At 37.5% G+C, this 26,176-nt stretch overlaps 1 protein-coding gene across 1 annotated transcript in view; it reads right to left on the minus strand.

Annotated features, from left to right (window-relative positions):
- The window catches only part of LOC130010341 (glutathione hydrolase 1 proenzyme-like), a 47,847-nt gene that overhangs the window by 12,730 nt on the left and 8,941 nt on the right, over nt 1-26,176 (minus strand). Inside the window, exons 4-5 of the mRNA XM_050552755.2 lie at nt 24,270-24,386; nt 8,614-8,833 (exon numbers count right to left, since the gene is read on the minus strand). Coding sequence (XP_050408712.1) covers nt 8,614-8,833; nt 24,270-24,386 — 337 coding nt within the window. The remainder of the gene's footprint in view (nt 1-8,613; nt 8,834-24,269; nt 24,387-26,176) is intronic.

Consider the following 26,176-nt stretch of genomic DNA (forward strand, 5'->3'; position numbering starts at 1 on the left):
ATACCACAATCAAAAGTTTCATATTTCATTCATTCATGCATTCATTCAGAATCTTTGGGAGATGTCAAGGAAGTTATGGACCGCAGAAAAAAATTGCTTCAGTTCGGAATAATTTTTCAGATCTTCATGTAGTAGAGGCCATCGAAAGTATAAAAAGACGAAACGGAATATAGATCTGTATTTTAATCATATTGCTAGCATAATATTAATTTCGACATAATATTGCCACTATTAGCCACCATATAATTTAAAACAGCGCCACCCGTTATCATAATGAGTGTTAGAATTATGTCGCATTTTGTAAAATGTCAAACCGTTTACGAAATTAAACTCACTACGAACTGCTTTAAACAAAAACAATTAACAATAGATTTAAAGCAATAATGGAAATAGAACAAAATCAAAATGCAATATTTAAGAAATATCTCAAATAGATAAGCATTTTTGTATGTGAAAATAGTCCATTTTGTATATGGATTGCAGGATTTGTGCAAAAGAACACATAATATGTATAATAATAAGATGACCTAGACTAATTATAGTTTACAGATTCATAGGTAAGCAAAATAACACCTGAAACAACAGAAATCTACATGAATTGAACTTAAATTAATAAACACATTTGTCATATGCCACATATTGGTATGAAAGGTATGAGACATGTCCATTCCATATTTGGCTTAGTCATATGGACATTAGGCTTAGTAACCAATAATCATAATTAATTACGTAATATTTGACCAATTAAATAATAGATAACTAAATGCAAGGCATACGAAATGCTTGAGCTCTGGGCGATTCTTCAGATAACCATGTAGATTTAAGAGAGCAAACACCATGCTGTTGGGATAGACTGTTGAGGTTCAAGTGGCAACATCTGGGTTGATCTATGCTTGTAATATACATGTATGTATCAAGCTTGATATAAAACTGTAGAAACCGCACTTTTGTTCCTGACATCGTGTTTGTTAATCATAGGATATTTTGGGACCGATAAAAAGATATACACAACGTGAGATTTTAAAGAAACATTTAAAGGGTCCTAACCAAGAAAGAGAGAAACAGATCAGATACACGCTGAGACAATACTAGACGATCAAGGGCTGTTCCAAGATATGTTGTAAGAAAAGAGTGCATGGGTCGACGCCGGATGTGGCGACCGGTTTTGAGGGTATGGCCGCTTTCCACATCTGACAGAAAACCCATGGTACTACAATTTACACGCATAGAAATAAACATTCCTTACTAGTTTGACAGTTAGAATATGTCGTGCATTCGACTCCATAGTCTTCAAGGTGAACAAGCAATTAAGTAATGAATTTTTGATATAAATGTATAGGTAAGCAATTGCAGATTGGTGGCTTTGTTTCATGGCATGTCATAAAAAATATTTTTCGCCTCTGGTTAATAAATATTTCATACCATGCGTGCATAAAGGGTTTAAAGATACTATAATTATCTAATTGCTACACTACCATAAACTTGTTATTTTCTTCCATCCGGAAACTGCCAGAATTTAGAGTTTCTAATCCATTTAACAAACAAACTGTGGTCCAAATATAATTCAGTATACATTGGTTTCTATTGATTTCACATGTCATTTAGGATATGCTTAATTACAAAATAGTACGGTTCATGTTTGCTTACATTTGAAACTGGTAAACTCAAAGTGTATTACATACAACTTGACGTAAAAGAAATTGTGATATTTTTTAATGAACAATGATAGTCAAGTCACCAGTTTTATGAGAATTTACTTTTTTTTCTTTTTTTCCTTAATTATGTATGGATTTTAAGGTGAAGATTAATTGGCACCATCTTGATGCAAAATAGTCTCGACACCAACAAGGCTGAACATATTTTTTTCCAACACAGAATAGTGGCCCTTGGATACAAAAATCCAAAATAACCTATATTACCCACAATACATTATTTCACTGTCAATATCCCTTTAAATCGTACATCCGCATGTTATCGTGTAAACGAAAACCTTTTCTCCCCGGTGGAAACCTTTTCTCCGCTGTATAAAGTTTTTTTCCGCGGTGTAAACCTTTTCTCAGCGGTGGAAACCTTTTCTCTGTGGTGAAATGGTTTCCATCGCGGAGAAAACGTTTCCACCGCGGAGAAAAGGTTTCCATCGCGGAGAAAACTTTATACCGCGGAGAAAGGTTTTACACCACGGAGAAAACTTTATACCGCGGAGAAAAGGTTTACACCGTGGAGAAAACTTTATACCAAGGAGAAAATGTTTACACCGCGGAAAAAACTTTATACCAAGGAGAAAAGGTTTCCACCGCGGAGAGAAAAGGTCTCCACCGCTAAGAGAAAGGGTTTACACCGCGGAGAAAAGATTTTTCATGGTTTTTTTTATTTGTAATAGTTTTCACTGCGATTTCTCATATGATGTAAATTTCAAGAAAATTGTATAAATCAAGGTACGGTACTAAAAGGCGACCGCAGTATTCATTATAAAAATTGCTGAAAACAAAAGCAGTTTCATGGAAATTGTGATGCAGTATTGTGATACAGACCCGAAATATTTAATGCAAATGATGTTTATGATGGTACCTTACAAAAAGTCTGAAAGTAGTCCCTTGATTATATGGAATTGGTGTGCTAAAACAAAGACAGTTTTCAAAATTTGAAGTCTTGATGGTTGTAGTGTATATATTCAGGCATCTGTGTGAGATTTTGTGATTTCCCATGTTTTGCTGAATTCTATATTTGCTTCATATTTTCCAAAGTTATCAATTCCAAAGTCATTATTTTTTTATTTTCATCTATTTTTTTTTATTGTTCAGTGTCACTCTCAAGCACATCTAGACACGAAACAAAGGCACGAAAGGTGTTTGAGGACCCCCCCCCCCCCTATTTCAGGTGATGTGACAATTTTTGTGACTTTACCGTGCCCTTAACATAAAAACAATCGTGTTCGGCAAAGGAATATATATCTAAATTTTAGATGTCCATCAATTTAGTGATGGGGGGATGTTTTACGACTGATTTAGAAAGGTAACTTACGAAGTAATCACTAAAGATGTATTAAAGGCCACCTTGAACCGACAATATTAAACAAACGCCCTATTGTACAACCTTTTTGTTTACGTAACAGGACTCCACCAAAAGCAGCCAGTTATGTAAAGCTCCTACAAACTAAATGGTTTGTTAAGGAAAATAACCTTAAACAAAATCACCGTCAACGAACTTTGAGACAAAGGAAGCATATAGCGTACTACACATTAGTAGTCATACTTAAAATATTCCTAGCTGGTAAAGGGTAGGATTAACCATGTGGGGCCGGGGGCAGGAGACAAGTCAATCGGGATTGGGGGGGGGGGGGGCGAGTGGAGGGGGGCGGGACTAAGAAAAAAGCGTAGGGACCAGTGCGGCGCGAATACCCAGCGGTGGGTGGCGGCGGGGTGGCCTGCCCTAGGAAATTATGAAAAATATATTTGATTTGGCGCAGTCTGAGGTATATTCTGGGCGAGTACCACGAGTTAAACCAGCGGCTGTCAGGCAGGATACGCCAGCATTCTGCAAGAGATGGATAGAGAACAAGTTAAAAACAAAAACGTTTTTTTTTGTACAATCAGGGGCCATAATCCAGAAAGTTATGGCCTGAAATGCGCAAATATCAAAAGGTACTGAGATTTTTGGAATATAAAGATACGCTTTAAAGACTCAATACCACTCTTGTTGTAACTGAATAATATGTCCCAATATTTATTCTGGTCAACAAATTGTACTATTTTACAATATTCCAATTAATTGATGATACAACTTTCATCTTAACACACCTAATTTAAAAAATTGGAAAAATTCAACTAAATGATTTGAAAAGCCTGACGTAAAGCTTTTCAAATGTGACTTGGATTTAAAAATATTTTTGAACCCTTTGGACAAGTAAAATAGGATTTAATGGATAATTTACACAACAGGTAGGACACTAACACATCTAGTACTTAGAATAAGGCTATTTTTTATTTTCTGGAGCTGTCAAGCCAGCAAGAGTGTTATGTGTTATTGTCCCTTGAAGTTTCATAAAAATCGGATAAAAATTGTGACCTCTAAAGGGTCCATAACCTTTGTACTACATACTTATACACGATTTGCGTACAAAGAGCGGCCACTTTGTCAGACAGTTTCATTACGATTTTCCCGAAATTCGAATTCAACCTTCCTTATGGTGGAATGGTAATATATCTAAACGGTTTTTAAAATCGGAAAAAATGTCGCCTCTAGAGAATCCTCAAGCTAAAAATGCGATTTTTCGACCAATCAGGGGCCATAATTCAGGAAGTTACGTTCGGATGTGTGTGATTATCAAAAGGAACCAAGATCTTTATGATAAAAACATATTTAAAGTATCATCCAAATCGGATAAAAACTGTGACGTCTAGAAGGTCCACAACCTTGATATACCATATTTTTACACTATTTTTGCGTACAAGGGGCGGCCATTTTGTACGGCAGTTTTGGTCCGATTTTCACGAAATTCGAACTCAACCAGCATTAGGGTGTAACGGTGATATACTAAAACGTTTTTTTAAAAATCCAACCTCTAGAGGGACCACAAGCTAAACACGCGATTCAAGAAGTTACGATCCGATATGCGCGAATATCGACAGGAACCAAGATCTTTGGGTTATAAACATGCATTTCAAGTTTCATCAAAATCGGATCAAAATTGTTACCTCTAGTGTGTCCACGAGCTGAAACGTGATTTTTCGTACAATCAGGGGCCATAATCCATGATGTTTTTTTAAAATCAGATAAATAACGCCAATATCGAAAGGAACCAAGATCTTTGGGAGATAGACCTATATTTCAAGATTCGTCAAAATCGGATAAAAATTGTGACCTGTAGAGTGTCCACAAACAAATTGTGGACGGACGGACGGACGGGGGCGACGACAATAAACGTCCACATGAAAATGTGGGCGTAAAAAAATAATATAAATAGTAAACTTAAGTTCCCAACCTCAATCAAGGTACGAATCCCAGTCAGTCATTTTTTTGAGAGAGTTTCTATTTGAGAAACCTTTAGTCAAAAGTCGATCAAGTTTCGAAGTTAAGTCAATTCAGAACGTAAAATGTGGAGGGCCCCCAAATGCGGAGCAGGGTGGGGTGGGGTGGGGGGCATTTGTCCAAATTTGCCCCACGTAGATCGAGTACTGGCTGGTATCTCTACCAAAAGATATGACCAGTCGAGCACACCACCCTTTACACCCTGTGAAGTTAAAGGTTTCGTTGGTCAATAAATGACTCATCGAATATTATATTTTATAATTTTTACATGTATTGTTTGTATTGTTGTTGTCACGGCGATGATGATGATACCTAAAATATAGTATTGAATTGGGGATCTAGGTTTTTATGGTTTATTTTAAATCATTGATTACATTATACAAGACGCTGCAAACTAATAGAGCTTCTATTCACGCTCTGATATCCTCAGGGAGCTGTCGTTTAGTTAATATCCAATTTACATCGTCACTCTCCACAGCTTCTTTAGTAATTCAATGTTCAAGCTACATATATTTTCTTGAATAAAATAACGGTGTCGTATCAGTGACCGAAACGCATGATATATTTCATGTATTCTCCTTTTAGTTCAAATTCCGCTCTAAATTTGGGACAGCTCTCCGCCAATTACACGGTAAATTAAATACAACAGTTCTATGGAATGTCGTTTAAATAGTAAATTATATTATTATAGCAGATACAAAGATCCGTACTTGGAAAACATAATTTTCAAACATCTAACCTAAAATTTGGGGCTTTTCCCGAGTTAGATCGCTCTAACGTCTATCCGACCACACCCTAAAAATGGGGCTAATAATATGGTCATCAGTAACATGACTGAAACTTACCAGAAACAAAGATCCACACATGGAAAATATAATTTTCAAAAATCTAACCAAATGTTTGGGGGCTTTCTCCAAGTCAAATTATATTTTCCAACTATGGACCTTTGTTTCTGTTAAGTTTCAGCCATGTAACTGATGACTATATTATGAGCGCCGTGAGAAGATATTAGGCGTGATCTGACGTGGGGGAAGCCTCGGAAATGTTGGTGAGATTTGTGAAATATTTATTCCAGCTATGGATACCCTGCTATAGAAAATTTCAGCCATGTAACTTAAGACCTAATTTTTGCCCCATGACGGGTATTTTAAGATGCCGCAGTGCCTATATACCCCAGCAATGCCCGGTCTTACCAAATGACTTTTACTTGTATGGACACCCACTGCATACTGGGGGTGGGGGCTCAAACTCTTTGTAACTGATGACCATTTTAATTTGTCATTAGCTCCTGGACTCGAAGGTGCATAAACGACAGTATAATAATAAGAAAAGTAATCAGTTGTAAGTTACCAGTCTACACTACTTAAAGGCTCAATACCACCCTTGTTGTAACTGAATAATATGTCCCAATCTTTATTCTGGTCAACAAATTGTACTATTTTAGAATATTTCAATTAATTGATGATACAAATTTCATCTTAACGCACCTTATTTAAAATTTTTGAAAAAATCAACATAATGGTTTGAAACGTCTAACGTAAACCTTTTCAAATGAAACTTCGATTTAAAAATATTTTCGAACCCTCTGGACAAGAAAAATAGGATGTAATGGATAATTTACATAACAGGTAGGACACTTAAACATCTAGTACTTAGATAGAGATATTATTTATTTTCTGGAGCTTTCAAGCCAGCAAAAGTGTTATTGTCCCTTTAAAGATGACATACTGGTAAAATTTAAGAATTATAACAATAAAACATGTATTACACATATATATGTTATCACTTGAAAAGAGTCTGAAGGTGTTTCGCTACACCAGTTTCGATTCCCAGTGCGGGCCGAGAACAATCTCCAAGATTTTGCGAACTTAAATTTCACTTGTGTCAGATAATCTATGTTATAATTGGTATACTTATGTTTAGGTATGCAAACACAATTAAGCGGTGAATGATTCTATTTAGTGTTAGTTTGAATTCTTTTTATATCATCTGTAGTCATCTCAGCGTATCCGTTTAAATATGTTGACTATAAGGATGCATATCATGTTACAAAACGTCAGTCTTTACTAATAATAGAATTAGTTAATACCTAATGGATTTCCATAGGGGAGTTTTATAAGACCCCCCCCCCCCGCCCCCCTTCAAAAAAAACAAAACAAAACAAAAAAAAACCCCCAAAAACACAAAAAAACAAACAAACAAAACAAAAACGGATAACATGGTGTTCTATTGATACCGTTCATTTATTTATACCTTTTTCTAGTAGAGGTTTCCACCGAGGAGAAAATATTTATATATCGGAGAACTGGTTTCCACGGCGGAGAAAATGTCTACACAGCGGAGACAAAGGTTTCCACCGCGGAGAAAATATCTACATGTCGGAAAAATGGTTTCCACCCCGGAAAAAGGTTTGCACCAGAAAATATTTCCACTGCGGAGAAGAGGTTTCTACCGCGGAGAAAATATTTACACAGCGGAGACAAAGGTTTACGGTACTAGAACAAGCCAACAGTGATGAGCTGATGTCCCTGGCATATTTAAAAAGTAACTGGAGGACACACAATTGCATATTTTTCTTTTTACAAAGCATCGACCATTTTGCTTATCAATGCTTAATGTGAGTAGAAATATGTTCCCAAAGGTGACAGACAAACAGATGAATTTTAATAGTCCCCGTTTGTTTCGAACTTAGTCACGGTATTGATGTAACGATCAACATTCTCACTCAATTAAAATCAGGGTTGTCGAGCTCCAAAGTCTCGACCAATCAAATTGCTCATCAATGAACTTAGTCACGGTATTCGAGTTTAGTCAAAGTATTATAGTGATGATATTATATGCCACGTTTCACCATTCTCACTCAATTACAATCAAACTGTCGAGCTCCAAAGTATCAAAGAATCAAACTGCTCATCATCGAACTTAGTCAAGATGTTGATGTACTGAAACTTTACCCCTCCCCTGACTTTGATGTTATGACAGACAAGGACAGCTGTCTAATCGTTCGAATAGGACGAAAAAACCGAGGCCCTGTGTATACATTAGCGTGCACGTTAAAGATCCCTTGACATTTGGAATTCGATGTAAGAGTAGGCATAGTGCCACTGCCCGAGCAAAATTTCCCTCATAGCACACCGTATGGCGTATGTTCGTCTTCATTAGCCCAGTATAGGAGCAGAATAGTAGGACATTATAACCTAATTTCATTTCATTTCAGGCAAGAAGTTTTAATAGGTATAAATTAAAAAATGGCACCAATAGGTCACCGTAGAATACTGTGTATCTACCCGACACTCTTCTATCTTTACACGTGTTCTATAGGACGTTAGTCAAACCCAATATCATTTCACTTCACTTCATTTACACGTTTTCTGTATTTGAGTTGCATTGAAACAGGATGGGACATACATGTAATTGGTCCAACAAGGAAAAATAATTATGTTATAAATAGGCACATTCTACTCATCATATCCTAAATTTAAATGGTTTCATGAAAAAAAATATATATTATGGATAATTGAAATATGATTTACATAGAGACATAAGCTTTAAGGTCATCCAATTTCAAAAACAAAAGATACTAACCACAATTCAGGATATGATTCCTTAAGTGTTGTATTAAGCTTTTCAGCCAAGTAAGCGCTCTTAAGTCTTAAACCACGAGCTGCCGAAGCGGACAACGGTGCGCCTTCTCTCGCCATTTTGATAGAAGGGGCAAATAAATCTTTCCATGGTATTTTTCCATATTTTTGATGAGCCTTCCAGTAAGCTTTTACTTCTCCAGGAACAGCAATTGATAGTGGACCTAGAAAATATTGTAAAATATTTCGGTGTTTAAGCATGTTTTAAATATACACACCCTCATACAATATTACATATACCGAATGGTAACATAAATAAACAAATCAGTGACATGATGTTCATCTATTATATGTCTCATTTACCTAACTTCTGATCACAGTCTGATTTATTTTGTGAACTAGTGGATTATTATTCTGTGACTGGTAAAATGTTTAATAAAATATAATGCAGTTATACGTTTCATAGACACTTGCTTTGACCGGTATCATACGGTAATTATTTCTTTTGTGATTACGGGAACAATGCGAGGGTGAGAAATTTTCTTACAAACATGAATATTGTACATGGGATTTGCTTGCCAGCAACATCCGAAATCATTGAGATCCGGGAATGAAAATTCTCTAAACGTCTTCTAGAGCCACGCTGGGATCCAAACACAGGCAAATTATAATCATTATTCAGGCTTTAATCACACTAATCATTGAACATGTATATTACTTCAGATATTCTAACAGTTTAAACTCCAGTACTTCCAATATTGATTATCTCCCAATGACACGACGTAACTCACTGTGAGGAAGAGTTATTTTGTCTACCAATTTAAAGAAAAAGAGTTTCAAATGTTGTCCTTGAGAATTGTTGAGGTTTGTAACATTCAATAAGGTTTTTTGGTGACCATAGTATAGTATGTTTGACTCTATGCAAAGGGTGGACGTTGTCGGTTTATATAATTTAATAACAATGTTGCTACAACAAGCTACAGAAGCTTAAAGGGCGACTACTCCAAACCTTAATTATTACATTCCTATACGGACTGGTAAATAATATGTCCATTTACATGGCCCCAAATCAAAAAAACAAAAAAAAAAAACAAAAAAAAAACGTGACTATAGCGCAAAAATACAACTCTATACAAATGTATTTTGGCTCTTAAGTTTTTGTTAATTTCGGTAGTGAATTTTGAAAAGATGAGTCTTTAATCCAGATTTGATGATTGACAAAGAAGTCACAAATCTGAGTTCAACTGGGAGTGAATTCCATCTTTCAGCAGCGGCAACAACAAACTCTCTTTGTTTCCACTTTGGTACCACTAGCTGATTAACCAAAGAAAATAGCCACTCAAAGCGTGGGAAAAAGCTACATTCACACATTTCATACTCAGTCATAGATTTCTTACTAAACCCATCCTGCTGTAAATCTACTTTATCACCCAATAATACATTCTACAGTAGATATCGCTTGTGTGATAAATTTCATATTATTTATTTGTGCATGTAAGAAGAGATTGGGTGATAAATAAAATCTCCTACTCGTCTTTTTTTGATTTAAAAAAAGACTCATAGGAGATTATCTATATAAACCAGAACACGCGAACAACTTGAGAAGTGTTTTTACGATCCTCAAAGTTTTGGGTTATAGGTTCAACGCGGCGAGAATATTCATTCACTTTGATTCACTCACTCCGTTCGTTTGATACTTTCCTATCGCATAAGCTAGAGATTTGGCGACAGGCGGTATCTGGTCAGCTCTGGAGTTTTGCGTCCACTTCCACCAAGGGTGATATCGTAGACAACTATTTATCTCTTAAATACTGCCAGACTGCATTTCCGAGAGTCTATGCCTCGAAATTTCGTGGCTAAAATATTCATTTACTTTGATTCACTCACTCCGTTCATTTGACACTATGTTGTGTTGTAACAAAAAAAACTTTCAGCTGGGCAAAATTTCCTGGGTTTTTTAAAAGTTGCACAAAACGTCTGGTTACTAATCAATTTTGATAAAACCTTGAAAATTAGCACCGTACGACGTACTTAATCGTTTGGCATCATCATTAATTGACATGATTTCAAAGATTTGCCTTTTTTTTTAAAAATAAAAATCAATTTTATGACATCACTTTAAAGATAAAAAATGAAATGAAATGGGGTTTAACGTCCTACTGTTTTGCTCCTAAACTGGGTTAATGAAGACGGGCATACGCCATACAGTGTGCTATGAGGGAAATTTTGCCCGGGCAGCGGCGCTACGGCCTACTCTTATATCGAATTACAACTGCCAAGGGATCTTTTACGTGCACGCCAATATGTACACGTGACCTCGGTTTTTCGTCCCATCCGAACGACTAGACAGCTGTCCTTGTCAGGCCCTCTGTCCTGGCCACGTGATCCCCCACTTTAAAGATAGGTTTCCAGGCAACGAAACATACGCCCACAGCAGCTAAATCGTCTGGGTGGGTGGCAAGGTCGGTCGCATATTTATTTCTTTGTAGGTAATTGGGGGCCTTTACAAGACAGTTCCATCCATACAGATTAGATTATAATTCTGGACGTAATCTTCAGAAATTGTTAAAATTTGGCAGACTTTTTCATTTTACTAATTTAAATAATGCATATAAATTTCATACAGACCAGATGATCACTTTTGTCATTCAAACGTTCACAAGGTTCCCAACCGCCATAACTCTAGAAATTATTGATGGAAATTGCTGAAATTCCATAGACCTCTGTTTCACAAATTTAAATGATCCATATAAATTTCATACATATCGAATGATAACTTTCATCAATCGAGCATTAACAATGTTGAACAAAGTGAAACAAGGGCAATAACTCTAGAAGTAATAAACGGAAATTGATGAAATTCTTCTCTTTAGAACTTTACTAATTTAAATGACACATACAGATCGGAGGAAAACTTTTGATGTTAGAGCGTTCACAAGGTTCAATAAAGTGAAACAAGGGCAATAACTCTAGATGTAATAAACAGAAATTGCTGAAATTCTATATGCCTCTTCGTTTCACTAATTTAAATAATGCATATAAATTTCAGAAAGATCGGATGATGACTTTTGGGGTTAGAGCGTTCACAAGGTTCAATAAAGTGAAACATGGGCCATAACTCTAAACGTAATGAACAGAAATTATTGAAATTAAAAGGCTTCTTCGCTTCTTTAACTTAAATCATGCATATAAATTTCACAAAGATTGGGTGATAACTTTTGGCGTTAGAGCGTTCACAAGGTTCAATAAAGTGAAACAAGGGCCATAACTCTAGACGTAATAAACAGAAATTGCTGAAATTCAAAAGGCTTCTTCTTTTCACTAATTTAAATAAGGCATATAAATTTCAGAAAGATAAAATCCTTACCATTGTCAAAATATCCATCAAATTCTATCTGTTTATGACAGGTGTTTGGTAGACCAAATAAGGTAAATAGACCAAATTTAATGACGTCATTTAAAAAAAAAAAACATCGGCCAAAATTGACTGAGTTATAACGAGAAATAATATTACAACCAGGCATCACTTCCATCAGATATTCCTTATTTGTCAAGAATCTTAACGAAAAAATAATTATTTTCTAAGTTATCATCGTACACAATGAAGACGGGCATACGCCATACAGTGTATGATGGGGGAAAGTTTGCTGCGGCCTACTCTTATATCGAATTTCAACTGCCATGGGTTCTGCTATGTGCACACCAAGGTGTAGACGGGAACTCGTTTTTTTCTTCCCATCTGAACGACTATACGTTGTCCCTTGCCAGGCGCCACTGACAATGAGCTATGAGGGAAATTTCGCACGGACAGCGGAGCCCCGCTCTACACATATCGAATTGCGAGTGACGTGGGTTCTTTTACGTGCACACTAAGGTGTACATGGTTTTTCTTACCATCCGAACGACTATACCTTGTACCTTGCCAAGCGATACTGACAAGGAGGAACCGCGTCGGAAAATTCCGATGAGCTTTTTCGGCCAACACCGGAATCGAACACGGAACCCTCAAATTAGCGAGCCAACGTCTGATTCACCCACTGAGCCACTGCGGCGGAGCCCACCAAACATAAATGTTTTCTGATAAGTATGCCTATTCAAATTTTTTGCTGGTGCTATACCTTTGTAGATTTCTTCCGGGATAAGTTTGATACGTTCTATATATAAACTTTATCTGGATTTGCTCGGTAACTTTCGGGGATAACGGCACACTGAAGAAGAATATTGTGACCTTTAATTGCCTCATACCGTTTCAGAAATAATTAAATGTTCAGGCCGACATAAGTAACTGGCGCGCAGGAGAAAAATATGTCCTAAATGTCCTAAATCAGCCACCATACAACCGAACACTGGTCACCCGTTCTGTCGTTTTACCCAATCATCGTCCTGGCAGTGAGTAGTTTTAGCTCAATGTTTGGCCACTAAGCAATCGGTTAACTGACATATACTCTTCAAAAAAAAAAGTAGGGGATATTCAGAAACAATAAAAAACTTTGGAAATGCATTGCTGTTTTTATTAGAGGTAACCAGTGTAAGTTAGTAACAGGCCAATTGCCTCCATATGGGCGGCTTATCTGACGGCCCCATTTTACTCGCAAAGAGCCACACAGTGAAAATGGACGTTTCTGATTTTTGTCTTAATAATGAGTAATTGCTCTACCAATCCTCAGACATTCAGCAAATCGTCGTGGCAGCAGGGGTGGATCCATGGGGTGGGGGGGGGGGGGCACGCCTCTGCTCAGCTACATATTTTTTTGTTTGTAAAACAACCTTTTTTTATGAGCTTGTGCTTTATCCTTTATCGTCAGATAGTGCGAAAGGATGGGCACTCAATGCGCGAGATAATGATATAGACATATGTGATATCACAATTAATGCTTTGCATCAATAATTAAATTGAATCACAATGTCATCGTATTAATTCATAATAAAAATTGACGTCAAACAGGATGTTGGATCTCTCTGTTTAAAAAGCTCAATGTGTATGTATATACGCCATGTAGAGACCACGTATTTCTCAAAAAATTTCCAGCCGTAGGGGGAGGGGGGGTGGTATACATTTTCTCAGGAACCTGGCAACCCCCTCCTGCAAAAATTCCTGGATCCGCCCCTGTGGCATGCTCCTAATCAACCGTCCAATCACGATTTGGGTCAATCTGACCCACTCCTCTTGCAGTGCCACGGCCAATTCTTGCAGTGTTGTCGGTTGACGTTGACGTCGACGAACACGTCTCCCGATCAAAATAAACGTAACACACTAAAGCACAGATACGCTAAACAGTAAATCTTATGCAAGAACCGATAGGAAAACATACATATACCGAATGGTAACATAAATAAACAAATCAGTGACATGATGTTCATCTATTATATGTCTCATTTACCTAACTTCTGATCACAGTCTGATTTATTTTGTGAACTAGTGGATTATTATTCTGTGACTGGTAAAATGTTTAATAAAATATAATGCAGTTATACGTTTCATAGACACTTGCTTTGACCGGTATCATACGGTAATTATTTCTTTTGTGATTACGGGAACAATGCGAGGGTGAGAAATTTTCTTACAAACATGAATATTGTACATGGGATTTGCTTGCCAGCAACATCCGAAATCATTGAGATCCGGGAATGAAAATTCTCTAAACGTCTTCTAGAGCCACGCTGGGATCCAAACACAGGCAAATTATAATCATTATTCAGGCTTTAATCACACTAATCATTGAACATGTATATTACTTCAGATATTCTAACAGTTTAAACTCCAGTACTTCCAATATTGATTATCTCCCAATGACACGACGTAACTCACTGTGAGGAAGAGTTATTTTGTCTACCAATTTAAAGAAAAAGAGTTTCAAATGTTGTCCTTGAGAATTGTTGAGGTTTGTAACATTCAATAAGGTTTTTTGGTGACCATAGTATAGTATGTTTGACTCTATGCAAAGGGTGGACGTTGTCGGTTTATATAATTTAATAACAATGTTGCTACAACAAGCTACAGAAGCTTAAAGGGCGACTACTCCAAACCTTAATTATTACATTCCTATACGGACTGGTAAATAATATGTCCATTTACATGGCCCCAAATCAAAAAAACAAAAAAAAAAAACAAAAAAAAACGTGACTATAGCGCAAAAATACAACTCTATACAAATGTATTTTGGCTCTTAAGTTTTTGTTAATTTCGGTAGTGAATTTTGAAAAGATGAGTCTTTAATCCAGATTTGATGATTGACAAAGAAGTCACAAATCTGAGTTCAACTGGGAGTGAATTCCATCTTTCAGCAGCGGCAACAACAAACTCTCTTTGTTTCCACTTTGGTACCACTAGCTGATTAACCAAAGAAAATAGCCACTCAAAGCGTGGGAAAAAGCTACATTCACACATTTCATACTCAGTCATAGATTTCTTACTAAACCCATCCTGCTGTAAATCTACTTTATCACCCAATAATACATTCTACAGTAGATATCGCTTGTGTGATAAATTTCATATTATTTATTTGTGCATGTAAGAAGAGATTGGGTGATAAATAAAATCTCATAGATTTCTTACTAAACCCATCCTGCTGTAAATCTACTTTATCACCCAATAATACATTCTACAGTAGATATCGCTTGTGTGATAAATTTCATATTATTTATTTGTGCATGTAAGAAGAGATTGGGTGATAAATAAAATCTATATAAACCAGAACACGCGAACAACTTGAGAAGTGTTTTTACGATCCTCAAAGTTTTGGGTTATAGGTTCAACGCGGCGAGAATATTCATTCACTTTGATTCACTCACTCCGTTCGTTTGATACTTTCCTATCGCATAAGCTAGAGATTTGGCGACAGGCGGTATCTGGTCAGCTCTGGAGTTTTGCGTCCACTTCCACCAAGGGTGATATCGTAGACAACTATTTATCTCTTAAATACTGCCAGACTGCATTTCCGAGAGTCTATGCCTCGAAATTTCGTGGCTAAAATATTCATTTACTTTGATTCACTCACTCCGTTCATTTGACACTATGTTGTGTTGTAACAAAAAAAACTTTCAGCTGGGCAAAATTTCCTGGGTTTTTTAAAAGTTGCACAAAACGTCTGGTTACTAATCAATTTTGATAAAACCTTGAAAATTAGCACCGTACGACGTACTTAATCGTTTGGCATCATCATTAATTGACATGATTTCAAAGATTTGCCTTTTTTTTTAAAAATAAAAATCAATTTTATGACATCACTTTAAAGATAAAAAATGAAATGAAATGGGGTTTAACGTCCTACTGTTTTGCTCCTAAACTGGGTTAATGAAGACGGGCATACGCCATACAGTGTGCTATGAGGGAAATTTTGCCCGGGCAGCGGCGCTACGGCCTACTCTTATATCGAATTACAACTGCCAAGGGATCTTTTACGTGCACGCCAATATGTACACGTGACCTCGGTTTTTCGTCCCATCCGAACGACTAGACAGCTGTCCTTGTCAGGCCCTCTGTCCTGGCCACGTGATCCCCCACTTTAAAGATAGGTTTCCAGGCAACGAAACATACGCCCACAGCAGCTAAATCGTCTGGGTGGGTGGCAAGGTCGGTCGCATATTTATTTCTTTGTAGGTAATTGGGGGCCTTTACAAGACAGTTCCATCCATACAGATTAGATTATAATTCTGGACGTAATCTTCAGAAATTGTTAAAATTTGGCAGACTTTTTCATTTTACTAATTTAAATAATGCATATAAATTTCATACAGACCAGATGATCACTTTTGTCATTCAAACGTTCACAAGGTTCCCAACCGCCATAACTCTAGAAATTATTGATGGAAATTGCTGAAATTCCATAGACCTCTGTTTCACAAATTTAAATGATCCATATAAATTTCATACATATCGAATGATAACTTTCATCAATCGAGCATTAACAATGTTGAACAAAGTGAAACAAGGGCAATAACTCTAGAAGTAATAAACGGAAATTGATGAAATTCTTCTCTTTAGAACTTTACTAATTTAAATGACACATACAGATCGGAGGAAAACTTTTGATGTTAGAGCGTTCACAAGGTTCAATAAAGTGAAACAAGGGCAATAACTCTAGATGTAATAAACAGAAATTGCTGAAATTCTATATGCCTCTTCGTTTCACTAATTTAAATAATGCATATAAATTTCAGAAAGATCGGATGATGACTTTTGGGGTTAGAGCGTTCACAAGGTTCAATAAAGTGAAACATGGGCCATAACTCTAAACGTAATGAACAGAAATTATTGAAATTAAAAGGCTTCTTCGCTTCTTTAACTTAAATCATGCATATAAATTTCACAAAGATTGGGTGATAACTTTTGGCGTTAGAGCGTTCACAAGGTTCAATAAAGTGAAACAAGGGCCATAACTCTAGACGTAATAAACAGAAATTGCTGAAATTCAAAAGGCTTCTTCTTTTCACTAATTTAAATAAGGCATATAAATTTCAGAAAGATAAAATCCTTACCATTGTCAAAATATCCATCAAATTCTATCTGTTTATGACAGGTGTTTGGTAGACCAAATAAGGTAAATAGACCAAATTTAATGACGTCATTTAAAAAAAAAAAACATCGGCCAAAATTGACTGAGTTATAACGAGAAATAATATTACAACCAGGCATCACTTCCATCAGATATTCCTTATTTGTCAAGAATCTTAACGAAAAAATAATTATTTTCTAAGTTATCATCGTACACAATGAAGACGGGCATACGCCATACAGTGTATGATGGGGGAAAGTTTGCTGCGGCCTACTCTTATATCGAATTTCAACTGCCATGGGTTCTGCTATGTGCACACCAAGGTGTAGACGGGAACTCGTTTTTTTCTTCCCATCTGAACGACTATACGTTGTCCCTTGCCAGGCGCCACTGACAATGAGCTATGAGGGAAATTTCGCACGGACAGCGGAGCCCCGCTCTACACATAACGAATTGCGAGTGACGTGGGTTCTTTTACGTGCACACTAAGGTGTACATGGTTTTTCTTACCATCCGAACGACTATACCTTGTACCTTGCCAAGCGATACTGACAAGGAGGAACCGCGTCGGAAAATTCCGATGAGCTTTTTCGGCCAACACCGGAATCGAACACGGAACCCTCAAATTAGCGAGCCAACGTCTGATTCACTCACTGAGCCACTGCGGCGGAGCCCACCAAACAAAAATGTTTTCTGATAAGTATGCCTATTCAAATTTTTTGCTGGTGCTATACCTTTGTAGATTTCTTCCGGGATAAGTTTGATACGTTCTATATATAAACTTTATCTGGATTTGCTCGGTAACTTTCGGGGATAACGGCACACTGAAGAAGAATATTGTGACCTTTAATTGCCTCATACCGTTTCAGAAATAATTAAATGTTCAGGCCGACATAAGTAACTGGCGCGCAGGAGAAAAATATGTCCTAAATGTCCTAAATCAGCCACCATACAACCGAACACTGGTCACCCGTTCTGTCGTTTTACCCAATCATCGTCCTGGCAGTGAGTAGTTTTAGCTCAATGTTTGGCCACTAAGCAATCGGTTAACTGACATATACTCTTCAAAAAAAAAAGTAGGGGATATTCAGAAACAATAAAAAACTTTGGAAATGCATTGCTGTTTTTATTAGAGGTAACCAGTGTAAGTTAGTAACAGGCCAATTGCCTCCATATGGGCGGCTTATCTGACGGCCCCATTTTACTCGCAAAGAGCCACACAGTGAAAATGGACGTTTCTGATTTTTGTCTTAATAATGAGTAATTGCTCTACCAATCCTCAGACATTCAGCAAATCGTCGTGGCAGCAGGGGTGGATCCATGGGGTGGGGGGGGGGGGGGCACGCCTCTGCTCAGCTACATATTTTTTTGTTTGTAAAACAACCTTTTTTTATGAGCTTGTGCTTTATCCTTTATCGTCAGATAGTGCGAAAGGATGGGCACTCAATGCGCGAGATAATGATATAGACATATGTGATATCACAATTAATGCTTTGCATCAATAATTAAATTGAATCACAATGTCATCGTATTAATTCATAATAAAAATTGACGTCAAACAGGATGTTGGATCTCTCTGTTTAAAAAGCTCAATGTGTATGTATATACGCCATGTAGAGACCACGTATTTCTCAAAAAATTTCCAGCCGTAGGGGGAGGGGGGGTGGTATACATTTTCTCAGGAACCTGGCAACCCCCTCCTGCAAAAATTCCTGGATCCGCCCCTGTGGCATGCTCCTAATCAACCGTCCAATCACGATTTGGGTCAATCTGACCCACTCCTCTTGCAGTGCCACGGCCAATTCTTGCAGTGTTGTCGGTTGACGTTGACGTCGACGAACACGTCTCCCGATCAAAATAAACGTAACACACTAAAGCACAGATACGCTAAACAGTAAATCTTATGCAAGAACCGATAGGAAAACATACATATACCGAATGGTAACATAAATAAACAAATCAGTGACATGATGTTCATCTATTATATGTCTCATTTACCTAACTTCTGATCACAGTCTGATTTATTTTGTGAACTAGTGGATTATTATTCTGTGACTGGTAAAATGTTTAATAAAATATAATGCAGTTATACGTTTCATAGACACTTGCTTTGACCGGTATCATACGGTAATTATTTCTTTTGTGATTACGGGAACAATGCGAGGGTGAGAAATTTTCTTACAAACATGAATATTGTACATGGGATTTGCTTGCCAGCAACATCCGAAATCATTGAGATCCGGGAATGAAAATTCTCTAAACGTCTTCTAGAGCCACGCTGGGATCCAAACACAGGCAAATTATAATCATTATTCAGGCTTTAATCACACTAATCATTGAACATGTATATTACTTCAGATATTCTAACAGTTTAAACTCCAGTACTTCCAATATTGATTATCTCCCAATGACACGACGTAACTCACTGTGAGGAAGAGTTATTTTGTCTACCAATTTAAAGAAAAAGAGTTTCAAATGTTGTCCTTGAGAATTGTTGAGGTTTGTAACATTCAATAAGGTTTTTTGGTGACCATAGTATAGTATGTTTGACTCTATGCAAAGGGTGGACGTTGTCGGTTTATATAATTTAATAACAATGTTGCTACAACAAGCTACAGAAGCTTAAAGGGCGACTACTCCAAACCTTAATTATTACATTCCTATACGGACTGGTAAATAATATGTCCATTTACATGGCCCCAAATCAAAAAAACAAAAAAAAAAAAACAAAAAAAAACGTGACTATAGCGCAAAAATACAACTCTATACAAATGTATTTTGGCTCTTAAGTTTTTGTTAATTTCGGTAGTGAATTTTGAAAAGATGAGTCTTTAATCCAGATTTGATGATTGACAAAGAAGTCACAAATCTGAGTTCAACTGGGAGTGAATTCCATCTTTCAGCAGCGGCAACAACAAACTCTCTTTGTTTCCACTTTGGTACCACTAGCTGATTAACCAAAGAAAATAGCCACTCAAAGCGTGGGAAAAAGCTACATTCACACATTTCATACTCAGTCATAGATTTCTTACTAAACCCATCCTGCTGTAAATCTACTTTATCACCCAATAATACATTCTACAGTAGATATCGCTTGTGTGATAAATTTCATATTATTTATTTGTGCATGTAAGAAGAGATTGGGTGATAAATAAAATCTCCTACTCGTCTTTTTTTGATTTAAAAAAAGACTCATAGGAGATTATCTATATAAACCAGAACACGCGAACAACTTGAGAAGTGTTTTTACGATCCTCAAAGTTTTGGGTTATAGGTTCAACGCGGCGAGAATATTCATTCACTTTGATTCACTCACTCCGTTCGTTTGATACTTTCCTATCGCATAAGCTAGAGATTTGGCGACAGGCGGTATCTGGTCAGCTCTGGAGTTTTGCGTCCACTTCCACCAAGGGTGATATCGTAGACAACTATTTATCTCTTAAATACTGCCAGACTGCATTTCCGAGAGTCTATGCCTCGAAATTTCGTGGCTAAAATATTCATTTACTTTGATTCACTCACTCCGTTCATTTGACACTATGTTGTGTTGTAACAAAAAAAACTTTCAGCTGGGCAAAATTTCCTGGGTTTTTTAAAAGTTGCACAAAACGTCTGGTTACTAATCAATTTTGATAAAACCTTGAAAATTAGCACCGTACGACGTACTTAATCGTTTGGCATCATCATTAATTGACATGATTTCAAAGATTTGCCTTTTTTTTTAAAAATAAAAATCAATTTTATGACATCACTTTAAAGATAAAAAATGAAATGAAATGGGGTTTAACGTCCTACTGTTTTGCTCCTAAACTGGGTTAATGAAGACGGGCATACGCCATACAGTGTGCTATGAGGGAAATTTTGCCCGGGCAGCGGCGCTACGGCCTACTCTTATATCGAATTACAACTGCCAAGGGATCTTTTACGTGCACGCCAATATGTACACGTGACCTCGGTTTTTCGTCCCATCCGAACGACTAGACAGCTGTCCTTGTCAGGCCCTCTGTCCTGGCCACGTGATCCCCCACTTTAAAGATAGGTTTCCAGGCAACGAAACATACGCCCACAGCAGCTAAATCGTCTGGGTGGGTGGCAAGGTCGGTCGCATATTTATTTCTTTGTAGGTAATTGGGGGCCTTTACAAGACAGTTCCATCCATACAGATTAGATTATAATTCTGGACGTAATCTTCAGAAATTGTTAAAATTTGGCAGACTTTTTCATTTTACTAATTTAAATAATGCATATAAATTTCATACAGACCAGATGATCACTTTTGTCATTCAAACGTTCACAAGGTTCCCAACCGCCATAACTCTAGAAATTATTGATGGAAATTGCTGAAATTCCATAGACCTCTGTTTCACAAATTTAAATGATCCATATAAATTTCATACATATCGAATGATAACTTTCATCAATCGAGCATTAACAATGTTGAACAAAGTGAAACAAGGGCAATAACTCTAGAAGTAATAAACGGAAATTGATGAAATTCTTCTCTTTAGAACTTTACTAATTTAAATGACACATACAGATCGGAGGAAAACTTTTGATGTTAGAGCGTTCACAAGGTTCAATAAAGTGAAACAAGGGCAATAACTCTAGATGTAATAAACAGAAATTGCTGAAATTCTATATGCCTCTTCGTTTCACTAATTTAAATAATGCATATAAATTTCAGAAAGATCGGATGATGACTTTTGGGGTTAGAGCGTTCACAAGGTTCAATAAAGTGAAACATGGGCCATAACTCTAAACGTAATGAACAGAAATTATTGAAATTAAAAGGCTTCTTCGCTTCTTTAACTTAAATCATGCATATAAATTTCACAAAGATTGGGTGATAACTTTTGGCGTTAGAGCGTTCACAAGGTTCAATAAAGTGAAACAAGGGCCATAACTCTAGACGTAATAAACAGAAATTGCTGAAATTCAAAAGGCTTCTTCTTTTCACTAATGTAAATAAGGCATATAAATTTCAGAAAGATAAAATCCTTACCATTGTCAAAATATCCATCAAATTCTATCTGTTTATGACAGGTGTTTGGTAGACCAAATAAGGTAAATAGACCAAATTTAATGACGTCATTTAAAAAAAAAAAACATCGGCCAAAATTGACTGAGTTATAACGAGAAATAATATTACAACCAGGCATCACTTCCATCAGATATTCCTTATTTGTCAAGAATCTTAACGAAAAAATAATTATTTTCTAAGTTATCATCGTACACAATGAAGACGGGCATACGCCATACAGTGTATGATGGGGGAAAGTTTGCTGCGGCCTACTCTTATATCGAATTTCAACTGCCATGGGTTCTGCTATGTGCACACCAAGGTGTAGACGGGAACTCGTTTTTTTCTTCCCATCTGAACGACTATACGTTGTCCCTTGCCAGGCGCCACTGACAATGAGCTATGAGGGAAATTTCGCACGGACAGCGGAGCCCCGCTCTACACATATCGAATTGCGAGTGACGTGGGTTCTTTTACGTGCACACTAAGGTGTACATGGTTTTTCTTACCATCCGAACGACTATACCTTGTACCTTGCCAAGCGATACTGACAAGGAGGAACCGCGTCGGAAAATTCCGATGAGCTTTTTCGGCCAACACCGGAATCGAACACGGAACCCTCAAATTAGCGAGCCAACGTCTGATTCACTCACTGAGCCACTGCGGCGGAGCCCACCAAACAAAAATGTTTTCTGATAAGTATGCCTATTCAAATTTTTTGCTGGTGCTATACCTTTGTAGATTTCTTCCGGGATAAGTTTGATACGTTCTATATATAAACTTTATCTGGATTTGCTCGGTAACTTTCGGGGATAACGGCACACTGAAGAAGAATATTGTGACCTTTAATTGCCTCATACCGTTTCAGAAATAATTAAATGTTCAGGCCGACATAAGTAACTGGCGCGCAGGAGAAAAATATGTCCTAAATGTCCTAAATCAGCCACCATACAACCGAACACTGGTCACCCGTTCTGTCGTTTTACCCAATCATCGTCCTGGCAGTGAGTAGTTTTAGCTCAATGTTTGGCCACTAAGCAATCGGTTAACTGACATATACTCTTCAAAAAAAAAAGTAGGGGATATTCAGAAACAATAAAAAACTTTGGAAATGCATTGCTGTTTTTATTAGAGGTAACCAGTGTAAGTTAGTAACAGGCCAATTGCCTCCATATGGGCGGCTTATCTGACGGCCCCATTTTACTCGCAAAGAGCCACACAGTGAAAATGGACGTTTCTGATTTTTGTCTTAATAATGAGTAATTGCTCTACCAATCCTCAGACATTCAGCAAATCGTCGTGGCAGCAGGGGTGGATCCATGGGGGGGGGGGGGCACGCCTCTGCTCAGCTACATATTTTTTTGTTTGTAAAACAACCTTTTTTTATGAGCTTGTGCTTTATCCTTTATCGTCAGATAGTGCGAAAGGATGGGCACTCAATGCGCGAGATAATGATATAGACATATGTGATATCACAATTAATGCTTTGCATCAATAATTAAATTGAATCACAATGTCATCGTATTAATTCATAATAAAAATTGACGTCAAACAGGATGTTGGATCTCTCTGTTTAAAAAGCTCAATGTGTATGTATATACGCCATGTAGAGACCACGTATTTCTCAAAAAATTTCCAGCCGTAGGGGGAGGGGGGGTGGTATACATTTTCTCAGGAACCTGGCAACCCCCTCCTGCAAAAATTCCTGGATCCGCCCCTGTGGCATGCTCCTAATCAACCGTCCAATCACGATTTGGGTCAATCTGACCCACTCCTCTTGCAGTGCCACGGCCAATTCTTGCAGTGTTGTCGGTTGACGTTGACGTCGACGAACACGTCTCCCGATCAAAATAAACGTAACACACTAAAGCACAGATACGCTAAACAGTAAATCTTATGCAAGAACCGATAGGAAAACATACATGGATAGGATACATTTTGCTTGCGCGTAGGGGTTTTTAGCAGTGTGAGGAAACCGGGAGACCCGTAGAAAACCCACGAGTTTAGACAGGCGACCCTGCTCCTTGCCATGTACTGCTCAGACTATTGAATTGTTGTCAGCGCAGACTAACTCACAACCCCACGCAAAATGGTTGGCGGAATTTAACGCACTGCAAGTAACAGATGGTGATGTGTAGTACTTACCAAATAAAGGTGACTTGTTGGCATACTTGTCGAAAGTTGCGGCTTCTGGGGCAATTTCTCGTCCATTAATAACATCAACAGATTGTCTCTGTTGATCGTATATCACCATAAAACAACCTGTAGTATACACATACCAATTACTTAAATAAACATGTTTACATAAAGATACACCGTTTTTCGCGAAGTAGCGGGTGTTTATAGCGAGAGAGACAGACAAATGGGGTTTAACGTCCACTCGACCCGGAGGACCCGGAGAAAACCCACGAGGTTGGACAGGCCACCCTACCCCTTGCCACGTACAACCAGGAAATCGAAAGCACGCCAGTTGAGGTTTTTATAGCGTCCTGTTCTCTATACATCCTCTATAAATATTTTAATTTTGGCGGCACTTTTTTTTTCTGTTCAGGTAACTTATCTGGGTAGCGGCATACGCAAGAAAAACCCCAATGGAATGGTTAGTGCTAAATGATACGGCCAGCTCAATTTTTCGACATAGGTCACGAGATGGAAACAGGGCTAGCGCTAATCCCAACCCTAACCCATGGACCTAGCCCCGATGCTTACCCTAACCTACAATCTAGCCAACAATTACGTGCTCTAACCTTATTTACATCTCAGCGACCTTGACAAAAATTGAGCTGGCCTTAACAAACAGATTTAGCCCTAATGAAATAAAGACAATATTGGCAAGCGTAAATTCCTGATCCGTATAGACATTGCCTGTTACGTCATCAATGCGTTTTTATTTCTCATAAGTGATACGACACACGGACACGGCAGGACGTACCCAATAGCTTTCATAAGGAAAAGGTCCGTATAACATCGTCGTCTTTGTTACCGTATTTTTTGCTACTTTTAGGGGCTGAAATATTGTGCGTAACCATGATAGAGACTGGAATTTAATCATTTTTCTATAATGAGCTTTTCGCAGAATTTTCACATTTTTCTTCCCTGTCTGCCTGTCTGCATGGTGGTTGATCTTCGCGCTAAATTTAGGGAGGTGGGACCTTGCAAATCTGTAGAAGAGGTATACAATTTCTGAAATGATACATTAGTGAAACCAAAAATTGCTGTCGAAGTGGAAGATTTTTAATAAGATACGACACTAAATTTTTTTAAAATTTTATATTATAGCTCAGCGACTGTCGAGCGACAATCTGTTACGGCGACTTCTTGGCGTGCGATGCACGGAACTGTGGGTAAACCAGTAGAAACGGCAACACTGATTGAGTAATCAATGTCTGAAGTCATAGGGTCAAAAGCCTCACGTATGATCCCTGACGCGACCTCCCAGTACAACTGGTCAGATCTTCATGTAGTGCAGGCCATCAAAAGTATAAAAAACGAAACGAAATATAGATCTGTATTTTAATCAGATTGTACTGATGTTGACCTTGTAGGTAACTGCTATCATGATATTATAGAAATAAGCTCAGCTCAGCTACCCATACGTACATGTACGCGGCACGTACGCGGCCAAAACTCTAAAACTACATTGCCGCAACGTATCACGTGACGATACGGATACATTACCTGATACGGATGGGAAAAAATCCACTTGCCAAAAGTCTCTAATGCCTTTAACTTTTAAACGCTGAAGTTGTGAACCGCATTAAAGGACTTCCAGCAATCTTTTAACCACATGGAACTTATTGGACGAACAGTTATTAATATGTAAATAATCCACTGGTTCAGTTATGTGGTTTTTACCGCGAGCACTACGTTTTTCCACATAAAGCAAGCGGATTCCTTTTTCCTCACGAGGTTTTTCTATCTGGACCTCCCTTTTTAATTTGTTTTTATTATGACAAAGATGGAAGATGATCCGCCATCTCTTCTCGCAACAGCGATTTTATAAGTGTGTTTTAAGGTGACTTTTTGATTTACAGGGACTTTTTTTTATTTTT

The sequence above is a fragment of the Patella vulgata genome, chromosome 6 (assembly GCF_932274485.2).
Source record: "Patella vulgata chromosome 6, xgPatVulg1.2, whole genome shotgun sequence".
NCBI classification, from domain to species: domain Eukaryota; kingdom Metazoa; phylum Mollusca; class Gastropoda; family Patellidae; genus Patella; species Patella vulgata.